Raw genomic sequence first — 15,286 nt, 5'->3', positions numbered from 1 at the left:
GTGCCCCTTGGTCCAGCCCGTCGCCCGGGGGCTGCTTTGCTGACTGCCCAGCCGCGTGCCCCAACGGTGGCAAGTTGCAGCCGCTGCGGTTGCAAACCCCAGCGGGCCCGGAGGAGTCCGGCGTGGAGCGCAGCGCTGCGCCCCCCGCCCTCGCTTGCCCCCCAGCAGCCGGGCGCCCGCTCACTCTCCCTCCCCCACCGTCCCTTCCTTTTCTTCTCAAGTCCTGAAGTTGAGTTTGAGAGGCGACACGGCGGCGGCGGCCGCGCTGCTCCCGCTCCTCTGCCTCCCCATGGATATGCACTGCAAAGCAGACCCCTTCTCCGCGATGCACCGTGAGTACCGGCGCCCGGCTCCTGTCTCGGTCCCAACCCCATGTCGTCCCAGCGCGGCCCGACCCCCTGCGCTCAGGTCTACCCCAGAGGCCACACTGGCTTTTCCTCCTTTCGTTCTATTTCTCTTACCTAGTGTCTCTCACACCTTCAGCCACTGTTCTGCCTTTTGCCACTCCGTGCTTATGGTTCCGCCTGCCTTTCTACCTTCCCTAGTGTCTCACCTCCCTCTGATCCTTCCACCTGCTCCTCCTCACCTCAGTGGATCCATAGCCCTGAGACCAGGTTCTAGCCACCCACTCCCTAGACAGCCTTTGCCCTGGACTGTTTGGCAGCAATTTTCAGGCTCTCTCTCTCTCTCTCTCTCTCTCTCTCTCTCTCTCTCTCTCTCTCTCTCTCTCTCTCTCTCTCTCTCTCTCTCTCTCTCTCTCTCTCTCTCTCCCTCCCTCATCTTTACCTTCCTCAAACTTAAGAGTTGTGGGGGTAATCAGAAGGAGGCTCCTCGCTTGTGCAGCCTCGGTGTCAGGACAATTGTGTAGAAGATCCTGGGGGTGTGACCCCTTTCTGAGTCTCAGCTCTGCATCCTCTTGTTCCCTCCAGCTCAGTGAAGGCTTCCTGGGGGCTGCTTTGAAATATCCCGTCCTTTCTGTCACCCCACCCCTTCTCCCTCTTTCCCTTCCCTTCTAGCCAGGAGCGCGAGTGTGGCGGTCACTTTTCCTGATTTTGTCCTGGGAGGTGATCGATCTAAAACAAACAAACAAACAAAAACAAAACAATGAAGGATTTTGAGGAGAAATCAAAGTCAGGAAGCGAGCTAGAGGTAGAGCTTTCCCAGTCAGCACCTGGATGCTCTGCCTTTTAGAGCCTTCGCTGCCTGCCTCCACTCACTGTGGAGGACCATGTAGCCAGCGCCCTGGCCAGGGGGTCAGCAAGGATGGGAAAAAAAATAAGAGGAAAACAAAAGAAAGACAAATGCCAAGGCTGAGAAGAAAGGCTGAGAGAAATCAAACCAAGAAAGGGGAAATATTAAGAAAAGAAAATTAAAAGGATGTTGGGGGGAGAGAAAAATAAGAAACTAGGGAAAAAGGGAAATATCAAAATAATGTTTGAATGTATTTAATTTATAACGGGTCTTTAGCTTGGAAAACTATTTGTCAGGTATCTTCCCTTGCTTAAAAAGATAAATAATATTCCAAGTAGAAAAGCCCTCCCCATCTATAGATTAATAATTAAGGATAATTTGTAACTTTCCACAAGATAACTTTTAGACCTAGACTGATTTGTGCTTTTAAACGGTTTCCAAGAGAAGGGAACCGTGTTTTGTTTGTTTCCTAAGCCGTGTTTTGTTTATTTCACGGGAGGATTAAAAAAAAACTTCTGGAATAAAATATAGTTCCCAAAATAATTTCTAGATAAAGGAAACCAAAACGGGAGAATTCAGGCCGCTGCAAACCTCAGCCGGCCGGAAAGCCTCGCTCTTTTCCGGAGGGAATGAAACAGAATCCACACGCAGGTTCACCCAGGCGGCCGGTCTCTGCCTTGGCCCTGCTGCCGCTGCCTCATTCGGGGGTTTTGAGGATTGCTTCTTTGGACCCACCAGTCTGGGCTAGTGGCAGGGAACCACTTCGAAATCCAAAGGGGAGCAGAACGAGCAGAAGGTGGTCGAAGGAAGGGAGAGAGGCTCTGCGCGGCCGGTTAGGCGGCCCGACTGGCGGGCGAGCAGTTACAGCCCCGGTCTGCGCCAGCGGCTGTTGCGCATTCTAGGCCCGATTCCGGACAGATCCTCCGCAGCCCACCGACCCTGAACTCCAGCCATGCCCGGTTGCAATCCCCACCCCATAGATTGGGGCAGAGGGGCCGGGCCCGGAGCCCGGTGAGGCTGAATTATTCATCTTTAATCTGCCCGCAGCTGCCGCCTTTTCATACCGGTAACGCGAGTTCTCCCGGGGCCTAAATTATTGATGGTCCTGGTTTGTAGGGAGCAAAGGGTGGGGGAGAAGAGTGGGACCAAAGATGGAGAGACTATGGGGATGGGAATTGTAAGAGGTTCTGGCCTCCCGGAGCCACTGGATTAGAGGCCTCTGTATAAGGGGTTTTCCCGGGCTTGTTTTTGTCTCCCTATAAAAAGATGGGAGAGATTTAAAGAGGGCAAGAGATGTGCCCGCTTTCTCCGAAACTCGCTTGAGGCCATGAGATAGTGGCTGCAGGTTGCAGACCTTGTCCGGCCTGGCTCTGCCGCTAGAAGTCTCTGCGGTTGGATTGCTGAGTAACTGCAGCTGCAGGTTAATCGCTTTAGGTGCAGGATTTCTAGGCTGCTTTAGGCCGTGGAGAATGGGGCACCCGGCAGTGGCCTTGAGCCTGGTACCGGATGCCTTCTTGGCTTCCAGGTTGGGAGCCCTGGCCCAGCTGGACCGGAAACCAGGGGTTCTGCTCTGGCCGCTGCAGCATCCGTCCTTTTTCACAGGCAGTTGCCGAGGTCTGAGAGAGGTCAGAGGGTCCTGAACTGGTTTAGACTGGTATCGCGCAGTGCCGGGAGTCCTAAGTCCGCAGGTGCAATCCCTACCACGCCACCTTGGGGGGGGGGACTTGGGGGCCCTACCTAGCCTTGTGCACCATGGTAGGCAACCGAATCCCCGCAGCCAAGGTTTGTCAGCGGCTGCCGGGAAGAGCGAGACGCTTTTGCCGCCTCCGAGCGCAGCCGATCCCGAACCACCACTTCTTCTGCCGTTCCTTTTCCACCTGGATTTCACCCCCCCCCCCACACACACTATAGACATTAGAGATGCAGAGGTGAAAATACTGTTCAAAATACCTAAAGAGCGAAAACATATAGGAAAGAAAGAACTGATGAAGACAAAATGAAAGACAGGGGGAGAAAGAACTGATGAAGACAAAATGAAAGACAGGGACAGTATGATTACTATTAGAAATAGATACAAGGGGAGAAGGAAGAAGTAGGCAGCAAAGGTGAAAGGGATGTTTTTGGCTTAGTCCCTCTTTATGGTGAAGACCCCGCTGAGCTGGGTCAAGAAGATCCCGGCCCTCCAAATCCATCTGGCTCCTGGCCCTTGTGAAACCCAAGCCGCTCCAAACGTGCGGCGCAGGCGGGTTCCTAGTCTGCAGCAATGCTGTCCGGGCCGGTCCTTCCCTTCCCACATCCCTACTCTCACCTCCGTTGACATTTATTTCCCCTTTGTCGTTTATTTCCCCTCCATTTTCCGGCTCTGCTCTCTCTCTGGCTTCTCTATTCTTTCTCACTTTCTTCTTTGCGGCGCACTGATGTGAGAGGCGGGTTCTTTCCTAGCGCAGCCTCTGCAGCTCTTACAGCTAGTGGAGTTGGGGGGGGGGCTGGGGGTCTGATATCAAATCCTCTATCCTGACCGCCCACCAAGTCACCTTTCTCCCTGAGTCCCGGGATATGCCCCTTAGCTTTGCCTGCTCCCTTCGCACGTGGCGTGCCTCGGACCCTGACTAATGGCCGGTCCCTACTGTGTGTGGGGTGTTGTGTTTTTTTCTTGTCTCTCCCCAGCAGGGCACGGGGGTGTGAACCAGCTCGGGGGGGTGTTTGTGAACGGCCGGCCCCTACCCGACGTGGTGAGGCAGCGCATCGTGGAGCTGGCCCACCAGGGTGTGCGGCCCTGTGACATCTCCCGGCAGCTGCGGGTCAGCCATGGCTGCGTCAGCAAAATCCTGGGCAGGTGAGGGCCGGGTGCTGCCTCCCTTCCCAGCTGAGGGTTTAGTTAAAAGTCGAGGTGCCAGACAGGAAAGAAAGGAAGGGGCTTGAAAGATCTAAAGGGCTGGCTGCCCACTTTGAGGACATTCACGTGATAGCTGGGACTTGAAGTGAAGGTAGCCAGCAGAACCCAGCTCCCGGGCCCTCCAAGAGAAGACAGCTCCATTCAGAAAAGAAGGGATCCCCCCCCCCCTCAGCTAATCAATGTGGATGGGGTTGGAGGAAGAGGGTCCCAAGATGAGAAAAGGCAGCGTTGGGAAGACGACAGGAAACTCAGTGCTTCAGGTGGGATCAGGTCGCCCAGCATGGGTCCTTCCCTGCTTCCCAAGCGGAAGATCCGCCTTCAGGCCTTCCACTCCCGGGTGCCTGCTGTAAACACTGTCCAGACCCAGCCACTATGGCCGTTTCCCACCCTAGTCAAACACCTTCTGGAGTCTCTGCTCAGCTACACAGGGCCTTTTTCCCTTCACGCCGATGCCTAGGGAGGGAGAGCGGCTTAGCAGCTCTGGAGCTTGCAGCCCCCCTGCCCTTGCCAGCACCGGCTTCTTGCTGACCCCGACGGCCTTCCTGGCCCAGGTACTACGAGACTGGCAGCATCAAGCCCGGAGTGATTGGTGGCTCCAAGCCCAAGGTGGCAACGCCCAAAGTGGTGGACAAGATTGCTGAATACAAGCGACAGAACCCGACTATGTTCGCCTGGGAGATCCGTGACAGGCTGCTAGCTGAAGGCATCTGTGACAATGACACAGTTCCCAGCGTCTCATCCATCAACAGGTGAGCAAAGCCCCCCATGGGCCTAGAGGGCAGGACTCCAGTTGCCTACTCCTGCCTGTTGGGCCATCTCCCAGGGCTTCTCTTGGCTCTTTGTGCAGCCGCCACCCATCCTTTCTAGCTTCGAACCTGAAGTCCTTTGGGCATGGTAAATAGACCTGAGAGGTAGAAACAGACAGACAGACTGACGGACAGCTCTTTCCAATTCAGAGCTGAGTTTTCCCTGCCAGGCTTCTCCCACCGGTGTCCTGGAAATGAATCCAAGTGTTTGTGGTAATTAAGGCTCCAAGATTACCCGCCTCGGGATCTAGAGACAATCACAGCCCAAAGTCTTTAAAATGACCACTGTCTATTCACCGCCTCCAAACAGACTTTTTCTTTCTAAAGTCATGTACCCTTCCCCAGGGGCAGCCAGAATCCTGGCTCCTTTACCTTTTCAGCCAACTCCCACAAAGCTTGCCTCCCAGGAGCCCAGGTCTTGCTAGCCAGCTCCACATAAATTTCCGGCCCAGAAGCACTGGCGCCCAGGTCTACAGAGCAGATGCCAGCCACCAGCCAGGACTTGGCAGAGAGTAGAGGATCTGGACCAAGGACCAGGATGCCAGGCAGGGAGTGAGAGCTGGGACCCTGTGGCTGACTCTTGGGAGATGCTCCCACTACCAAGCTTGCCTGTCTTGGAACTAAAATCTTTTCCATAATGATAGGTTCAGACAGTGGGGCCATGCAGGCTTGGACTCAGTTCAACTTGCAGAACACTTAAGCTTCTTAATCTCCAGGACACTTCGGTATGGGGTCATGGAAACCACATGGTCATGCTTTCTGCATATGCACCCCATCCAGTGTGTGCCAGGGTATCTCTCTGGGGTGACTCCAGAGCACTCAGGCAACATTAAAGCCCTCCCACCCAGACCAGCTTCCGAACTGCAGAACTGTGCAGTCTTGACGATTGCATGCGGAGACTGCACTGTAAGCGTCACACTCCAGCCAGAGGCAGGCGTCCACTCTCAGGCACCCCCCCCCCCGCCAAATGAAGAGACAGCTAAGAGTTTCCCCCTCTGTTATTCTTTCTGCTCGTCTCAGGCCCATTATCAGAACGACTAATAATTCAGATGGTGCCTCTTTCTGCCTTAGCATCACCTACCCTTTTTTTAATCCTTTGCAAATGATATGGAATTATCCCAAATCATCCTGAAAACAGCAGGTGAAATTAGCTGATAGAATGTACCTTGGCTAAAGAAGATCCCCTCTGCCACTCTTGTGCTGCAAGGCGACCCCGGAAATTATCCCAGTGTGTGCCATCTGTATTAAAATGGCTACTCCGTTATGAACAGGGTAACATAATACTGATCAGCTAATTATACACCCTCTGAAACCCTCCAGTTTCCTGGGCCTGGCTCAACTAGGTACTGGAAATGTGAGGCTGCTTGACACTTTCCAGAAAGAGCCGGAGATGTACATTGGGTGGACTGAGGAAGCAATAGTGCTTTTCATTTGAAAGTCAAGAGGCTGGGGATTTTGGGTATTGAGTCAGGCATGGCGATTGGTGAGAGGGGGAGAACAACATTTTTTTTCTTTTTCTCTCTCCCCCCCCAACCATCTAATGACTTTGCCTGTGGTCCTTGCAACCAGTTAGAGCTGAGTTCTTCAGAGGACAGTAACTAAGCCATGAGTGGCCGGGATGAGGAGTAATGTCATACTGGGCTGGGTGGCAGTGCTCTGGGGACTGTTTTGGAGATGCAATAATTGTCTGTGATGGGAATCACAAGCTTTGGGAGAGCCCAAGAGAGTCACAGTCTCAGTGGTTTGCTTCTTCTGAGTTGGGTGTGTTGGCAGCCCTGCCCGGCACCCTCCCTGGTCACTCCCCCTTTAGCACGTATCCATGGACGGCTGGGCTATTTTTAAAGCTGGTGTACGTACAAGTCTGAGGATGTTTCATCCTAATACACAGAGCATGGAGGACAAGTGACTCTAACATCATACTTCAGAGGTCTGAGGGTGCACCTACCATACCCAAAGAAAGTAGACTAGCTAGCTGTTCGTGTGATGAGCGTTGGAGTGAGAATGGCCCAAGCCTGACCACTCTGAGAGCCACAGAGGCTATTGGGAGCAGGATCCTATTACTGGAGGTACACACAGGCTTCCTTTGGGTGGGGAGATAGAGGCACTTCTGGGTAGGCATGGATGAAGTTAGAAGCATACGCCTAGGAACAGGGAAGCCACCCAGCAGCCCTGGCTGTGCGGTTACGCTTGCTTTGTCAATGGAATTTATCAGGCTAGTTTTAATTTTGCTTTGGGAAGAATCCTCCCATGGTTGATACTTTGTGCTATCGCTGGGACACATTTAGACTTCCCTGTCATTCTAGTGGGTGCTCTGCTCTGAAGAGGAAGGCTCTTCTGGAGCCAGGTTTCATGCAAATGCCTGAAGGTGTGGCATCCCTGCTTGTACTGGTTGTACCAGGAACTTGGGCCTTTCTGTTTTGAGAGTTCTCACTCACTGCAAGAAGGACCTGGAGGTTGACCTGTGTGTAGAGAGAGTGGTATGCACTGGGAAATAGGGAGCACCCGAGTTCAGAGCTTTGGGGACGGTAGGCTGCCCATATGTGTTGCTGTTATCGTTGGTACATATACATATGTATGTGGGTGTGGGGGTGTGTACGTATACGTACATACATGTCCCATGTAAGGGTGCTCAGAAGCCAGTATTGGCAAGAAAGAAAATCTACAACCTGCTCACCCACCTGAGCCAACGGTTTTCATCTTCTCCTCCAAACAGATGCTGTTGCCGCTCTTAAAATATGCTGTATGGCTGTAAATGAAATCGCACTTCATGCTTTAAAAATGGTTTTGGCATTCTCTGGTCCTGTCGCAATAAAGTCTTGGCTGTCCAACCTGAGTTCTCCCCTAGCAAATCCTCATAGAAATGGCTCTCTGGGTTGAAGGTGTGGTAGGGAGCCATCCACCTCTGCAGACCACTGGCTTAAGTCTTAGCTCCAAGCAGGTCATGGAGTTTATTGAATCATTATAAATATTGGGCTACTTAGAGCTGAGTTCGGAGTTCCAACTCCTCAGCTTGGATAGCGTCTCTGTTGGGGACATGGTAAATAGGTAACTTCAGGTTGAAACCTGGCATGGGAAATGACCTAAGGGTAGGGTAGAGATGGAAGATTTGTGTGCCAAAAAGGGAAGAAAGTGCCTCATCGGCTTGAGTTATTGACAAGGCAGGAAGGATTGTCCTGATAATATCTCCGATTGTTAGATTGGAAGATTGCCTTGGGCAGAGTGTGGAGTGTGGGGTGAAGGCTACATCCTCCGGTGTGGTCTCAAGCCAGCTGATGATCTTTTTGAGGCTAATCATTACTTTTGGGGTCCAGGGACAATGTACTCTTAGATCTGTGCAGTGGACCCTTGGGGCTTGCCAGCCACTCCTTATTCTTTCTTAGCCCATTTGCCTTAAAGTGAGTACATACATCCCTACCTGCTGTGGCAGCAATGGCTTCAAGAGGACTGCAGGCTCAGTGCTGTGTTAGGCAATGCCAGTCAGTGCCCCTCAGGTGTCCCCACTGAGTAATTCGAGAGTGTTTGTCATTGGTCTGGTGGGGAGTAGGCAGTGGTCTGCCACTTGTCTTTCCAAGTAAGCTGATAGTTACTAACCGGAGCTGAGGGAATTCTGGAGACTCATCCTAAACCAACACATCTGCTTCTGCCTCTGCAACTCAGACCTGTATCACTTAGACTTGACTCTTGGACCAGACTTAGCACAGAAGCTGGAGCAGAGGGTTAGGGCTGCTTGTCACTTCTTTTGATCTATGCAGGAGTTTGGTTGTTACCACTTTTGGTGTCAAGACAAGGAGCTGAGGTGGGTCAGTGAGTTAAAAACAAAACAAAACAAACAAGCCTTCATTCCTCCTGAAGAGGAATGAGAAAAATCAGGACAGAGAACATGTCATGGGACTCTGGGCCTGGGGGTGGGGTGGGATCGAGTAGTTTCTTCTCTGTGGTTTCTGTCTTAAAGTCATGCTCACCCATTTTGTTCCTAGTGAGAGTCTGCTGTCCTGGTCACCCATCCTTAGACAGGCATGTGAAACAGGTGTGATCGTTAACCTGTTTCTTGTGTTTATAATGCTTCACATTTCATTTTTTATATGTGTGCATGTGTGCGAGTGCATGTGTATGTACGTGTGTGTATGTGTGTGTGTGTGTGTGTTTGGGGCACATCTAACCCCCAATGCTCATGTGCAAGTCAGAGGACAACTTGTGGGAACTGGCTCTCTCATACCATGTGTGTTTTGGGAATAGCACTCTGAAGGCCATGATAGCCTTCTGGGCCAGACTTGTCTCCTGTTGCTTGGCTTTTGGGTATTCAGGCTACAGTGTAGGTTTTCAGTGGTTGGCTGCCTTGAGTTCCTACCTCAGCTGACAACGTTTGAGAAGTGAAGATGAGGGGTTATCTTAAAAAATAAAAACTCCAGGTTGGGCTTAGGAGGTGATGTAGAGAAGAAAAGAGAGGGGGGAACCCCAAAATAAACAAATAAAGTCTCAACTCTTCTGAGAACTCAATAAAACAATCACATCAAATATGAAGAGGCATAAATCTTGTGTCTGCACAGGTAACCCACTCGATTGCTTTTATTATTGCTCAGGCTGACTCCATTTATTACCATCCCCAGCCCGGGCAAAGGAGACTGCATGGAGGGTGGTCTCCAGTGCAATCCTATACCCCGAGAGGCAACAATCAGCCCATACAGCCAGGGATTTCGATGGGAGCCAGGAAGGGCCCATCTGTCTGCATGAAACCAATCAATAACTCTGTAACCAGAGCCCTTGTCACTGGGAAATGGACAACACAACAGTTCAATAGAGGGGCCACAAGGGGAATTAGCCAAGTGGAGATGGTGCCAGGCAGGAGCAACGTCTTGGGAAGGGAAACAGGGGTTCCTGGAGAAGGAGTGACTGGGAAGGCAGGGATGATGGGGCTCTGCATGCTTATAGGCACAGGTGAGGGTCTGCAGTGCAATCAACCCTGGGAAGGAGAGGCAACGCTGGATGTTTGGAATGGTAGGATACGTGTTCTAGAGGGCAGCTGGGAAAGGGGCTTGTGATGCTTACACGGTGGCTCAATTACCAGCACAACGGGATAGACTTGAGGGCTAGAACATTCTTAGCTTTACACAGAGAAGCAGCTGTAGTAGGCAGCACAGATGAGTCATTCTCCCCAAAGTGTGCATTCTGGAGACGGGGTTCCCAGAGGGGATGGAGGCCCTGCTTCTCAGCCTTCTCAGCAGAACTGATGAAGGAACACTTTAACCCAGGGGCCCAGTGTCTACTCTAAGCTTCCTTCAGCTGCAGACCTGGCTATTCTGCAGGGCCTTAGATCTCAGGGCTCCCCTGAACCTCTCCTTGATACTATCTGGGGTGGCATTACAGTTCTTCCACAGAGAGGAAAATGTATACATTGAGAAGTTACTTTTCATGTCTTTAAAAGAATCCAGTAGATGGGGCCCTTCCAACCTGCTAATTTTATAGATTTGTGATATCTTTTCATACCTCCTGCCTCGTCAGACTCAGTGTGCAGTGCTCAGGTTCATAAGGTAGAGGCAGCTACAGCCAACGAATCACCCAGAGAACGAGGAAGGGCTCCAGAAACCTGAATACTGGTGTCTCCCAACCGGTACCCAAGCAAGGGATGAATGGTTGGAGAGAAGTTACAACTCCTGGAATTATCTGTCTGCCTCTGGGCAGACATGGTTTTCTCTTGTGGGTCACATTTTCTGGATTCCATACTATCGAGGTGCAATTAGAACTGCATGCAAAGTATGTGCACAATGGCCTATAGGAGTGAAGGTTGCTATCTTCTGTGTGGGAGACTGTGTGTACCCCTGTCTATTCTTAGATACAGGGCTCCGAGGCCAAGGGAACAAAGAAAATGGTCCCTGGTATGGGACCTGCCATTACAGTGCAAGGCTGGGCACCTTGTCCTTGGCTCGAGTGGTTAATCAGCAAGTCATCAGGCTTGTTACCTGCAGTGGCAACAGTCATAGAGTTTGGCTAAAGATGATTGATTTCACAATTTAGATGACCTAGGTCCAAGTTTCCCATTAAGTATTGTTTGTATTACAATTCTCAGTAAGTGCATTTAACCCCAGCGAGAAGGCCTGGGCTACCATGGTGCCACCTTTTTGATGGGGACTTTTGTGATCTTACTTTGAGACTTGAGCCCAAGCCCTGTTGGCACCACTAGCTAGGAACCAGTGATATCAATAACCAAAACAATGCTCTTCCAGGTACACATGGCTCTCCAAAACTGATCTATACCAAGTATAGAGGTATATGTGCATACCTTAGATTTCAGGAGAGACAGACAGATCTCCGTGAGTTCAAGGTCAGCCTGCTCTACAAAATGTGACCCTGTCTCAAGCAAGCAAGCAAGCAAGCAAACAAACAAACAAATACCCCCACCACTGCCACCACCACACACACACACAGGGAGAGAGAGACAGAGACAGAGAGAGAGAGAGAGAGAGAGAGAGAGAGAGAGAGAGAGAGAGAGAGAGAGAGAGAGAGAGACGATCTAGCAATCTTTAAGCCATGGAAATATCAGGACTTCTTGTGTTTCTTTTTTTTTTAAGGTTTATTTGTTTATTTTATGTATATGAGTGTCCTACCTGTATGTACACCTGTGTGCCAGAAGAGAACTTCAGATCTCATTACAGATGGTTGTGAGCCACCATGTGGTTGGTGGGGATTGAACTCAGGACCTCTGGAAGAACAGCCAGTGCTCTTAACCACTGGGTCATTTCTCTTATCTCTTCTTGTGTTTCTTGAGAGACAACGTGATGAGAAGATTTTTTATACTGAGGGGGGAGAGGCTGAGAATGAAACAGTCATCTAGTCCAGAGTTTGACTTTGGATGCAGGGTAAGGAAAGAAGAGCCTCCAAATCCACTAAGCCACTGCACTGATAGAAATGTAGATAGGCCCGAGGGTCACTCGCCAGTGTTTTAGGGAAACTGGTAGGAAAAGGTGTGTGCATGTGTATAGGAGCTGGAGGCATGGGCCCAGCCTAGAGATATTGGTACAGAGATGGTTTTACACTTAGCATTGTGTGTGTGTGTGTGTGTGTGTGTGTGTGTGTGTGCATGATGAGATCTAAAGATAACTTTTGGGAGTTGATTCTATCCTTTTCATTCTACCCTTCCCCCATTTTTGTGCATGATGTGTGTATGTGTATGTGTGTATGTGTGTGCGCACACGTGCACATGCACACAGGCCAAAGGTTACTGTTACGAAACAGCCTCAATAGTTCTCGACCTTATTCATTGACAAACAGTATCTCAATCAAACCCAGAGCTTGCTGATATGACCCGTCTTGCCAGCCAGCCTGCTCCAGGGATCCCACCTCTGCCTCCTGGGTTGGTATTGCATTGGGGCCTTAGCTCCCGCTCAGCATCATGTGGGTCTGAATTCTCATCCTTGCACAACAAACTCTTTACCCACTGAGGCATCTCTCCAGACCCTCTCCCGACCTTGTAGGTTCCAGGGATTGAACTCAGGTTTTCAGGCTTGCATGGCAAAACCTGGTGAGTCATCTTGTGGGACCCAAAAGACAAATTTTAACAACTCTGTGCTAACCAAAGAAAGTGCACGTTGAGTCTGATTCTATCTTAGACAGCAGTTGGCAGCCTCTGGTCTGTGTAACTCTACACACCGATCTCTACACACTTGCTTCAGACCAAGTGTGAGAGAACCAACATTTCCCCTACATCTTAGAACAGGTACTTCTAGGATGCCCATGGGAGGTGGTAGAACTCTTTCTAACTGCAAGAGGAGTGGGTAGGTCCTAGATGACGAAGGGGACAGCAGGTGGGATGCAGAGACTACAAGAGTGACAGAGGAGGTGAGAATTGAGAGGTGAAAGAGGTCTGGCAGCCTCCTTGGCCTGCACGGTATTTGGGAATGGAGCACAGAGCATGCAACCACAGTTGAGAAGGGAAATAGGGTGCTATAATCTAAATAAGGGCATTTGGTCCCCTGAATCACCTTAGATGTGGTTAGAGAAACCCAATGCCCAGGGTAGCTGGTCTTTCAGGCTGGTAGCATTCTAGAAGCCCAGAGCTGACAAAAGAGAGAAGGAAAAGGCCAGTTGGAGAGATGTTTCCGACATAACGGTGGGGCAGAGGAAGTGACATTGCAGGCAAATTCTCAAGGTCAGAGTTTCATGGTCCTTTCTAAGAGACAGCTATGGGAACATGAGTATGGCTGTCACCACCTGTCCCTCAGCATTCTGTATCTCCTGGCAGTGACTGTGGCTGCTATTGGCAGGCCCAAGAAAAGACAGAGAGTCCAAGGCAGGGTTGTCCCTGCTTTCTCGGGCTCCACAATGGGGTCCCTTCTACCCTGCTACCTAGAGCTTAGGGCCACATTGCTTCAGACTTCTTGCTATGCTTGCTTTCAGGCTGGCCTGACCGTGGTGAGCTCCCTCTGCAATGGCCTGAGAGCAAAGGAAGCTGTGGGGACGTGCCAGGCCATTCCTGGCAAGGTTTGCAGCAGGGCGACTGGCTGGAAAGTGAGCAGTATTCACCCTGCAGGCAGAGCAGAGAACTATGAGGGAGGATGTAGGGACCTGGAAGAGAGAAAGCAGGAGGGCGTAAGCGTCCCAGAGCACAAGCAAATGATGGTGGTAAGCTAGTACTGAGGATGCCTCTCCTGGTTCTGGTACTCCCTCTTGGCCTTGGAGCATTGCTAACAGTGTTGGATTTGATGGATCGCTGAGATGATCAGGCACAAGTACCTCATTCTGACCCTTATTCTGCAAGCCTTTGTCTGACTTCCAAGGTTCCTTGTGTTGTCCTCAGAGAAGCTGATTGGCCTGGCCTGTGGACCTCTGTGTGGCTCTGTTTTAGAGGTGGTGTGGCTGGTAGCTGCTAGAGATGCCTGGCTTTCATAGCCCGGGAGGCTGGCCTCGCACCGCTTGGACATCTCAGAAGTCAAGTCTTGTCAAAGTGAGAGCTGGTGGTCTGCTTGTTCAGAAAGCTTCTGGCTGGCTCGAATGTTGATTCCAAAGCAAGAATCCCTGGCCTCACTTGTGTAGTCTGTTTGTTTGGGATGAATGCTACCCAGAGGGTAGTGTGAGGGGTCAAAGGGACAGTAGATGTCCTAGTGGGGTCAATAGCTAAGGTTCTGACGCAATCAGGAAGCATGCCTGTATCTGGGAGTATGGGCCCACGTGAGATCAGTGCAGACTGGCTCTGTTGGAGGTGAGCATGTCACCTGTGTGTGGCACTAGGTGAACTGGTGGCCACAGCATTAGTTGTGTTTACCTGTATCCTCAGAGGCAGCCTGTGCAGAGATGACACCAAAGGTCAGGATGCTTATCTGCTATCATCTGCAGCGTGTGCCCGCCAAGGGCCTCACCCTTCCTGGTCCTCCCTCCTCCGTGGGTTAGATGGACGGTAGACCGAGCTAATCTCTGACTGAAGAGTGAGGAGTTGATTCTGATTGAAGAGCGAGGAGAAGCTGATAAGATAAGGGAGGCCACCTTCCCTCCAGGGATCAACGGAGGTGTCATGTTCCCCACTTCTCTGCCTTTCAAAGGGCAGGCAGACTTCCACTTACTGTGACTGTCTGACTTCTGGGAAAGCCAAAGAGAGGGAGGTCCTTTCCACAGTGGCCCTGGGAGGGAAAGCCTGGTAAACTCCCAGGTGAGAGAGAAAAGGCAGCAGAGGAAAGATGGCAGAAGAGAGGGGAGGGCCGGGTGCCTTGACGATGATTGGCCCTGACCTGGAGTAGGGTCACAGAAAGAGCCGGAGGAAAGGCAGCTGTGAAGCTTCCAGCTTCTGGGCCTGGTGCTTTGTTTCCTGCAGAGGGCACAGCTCTGTCCCTAGTCCCGTCTCTTCCAGAACCAGTGGTCACCCTCACTCTCTACCCCATACCCTCTGGCCTACCATATAACATCTGCTTCTTCCTCCACTCCCATTGCCTCAACTCCTGACCCTAGGGAGACACTCTAGAAGGTCATGCAGACTTCTGAAGAGATGGCCTCTCAGGGTAGGTACAAAAAAGTTGAGAGAAATTCATTTCATGGCTAGTAGCTCCTTAGAAAAGGCGATTCCGGCGTATGGATGTGATAAATGTTAACTGAGCATTAATCGAATTAAAGAGGGCCCTATAAACTTTTCATTTCTAATTAAATTCGTCCAGTGATGCTGCCCAAGCGAGTACTCTGAGCCTTTGTTTATGTGGAAAATTAAAATGCAAATACAGTGGGATTTATTTCCAGGACTGGAGTGATGGTCTGGGCCCTCTGGCTACTGGTCTCTAAGCTTGTCAGGCTAGGTGACTCTGCAGGTGATGTCTACTCTACAACACATTTTTGTTGGGAAGGAAAAGGCCAGAGTTCAAGGTCGAATCCAATTAGACATGAAGAGAAGGTACAGGAAAAAAAAATTAAAGAGGAG

At 51.0% G+C, this 15,286-nt stretch overlaps 1 protein-coding gene across 9 annotated transcripts in view; it reads left to right on the top strand.

Annotated features, from left to right (window-relative positions):
• Nucleotides 1-226: 226 nt before the first annotated feature.
• The window catches only part of PAX2 (paired box 2), a gene marked incomplete at both ends in the record, with an annotated part of 77,718 nt that continues 62,658 nt past the window's right edge, over nt 227-15,286 (top strand). For 2 of the 9 annotated variants that reach the window (XM_080912767.1, XM_080912766.1), the window contains 3 exons: nt 227-332; nt 3,859-4,027; nt 4,639-4,836. In XM_080912767.1, coding sequence (XP_080768893.1) covers nt 290-332; nt 3,859-4,027; nt 4,639-4,836 — 410 coding nt within the window. The remainder of the gene's footprint in view (nt 333-3,858; nt 4,028-4,638; nt 4,837-15,286) is intronic. The other 7 variants (XM_080912764.1, XM_080912763.1, XM_080912762.1 and 4 more) reach the window with 5 other exon arrangements.

Source organism: Micromys minutus, assembly GCF_963924665.1.
Source record: "Micromys minutus genome assembly, chromosome: 2".
NCBI lineage: Eukaryota > Metazoa > Chordata > Mammalia > Rodentia > Muridae > Micromys > Micromys minutus.
The sequence above is the reverse complement of the archived record's forward strand: the minus strand, read 5'-3'. Positions and strand labels throughout refer to the sequence as shown.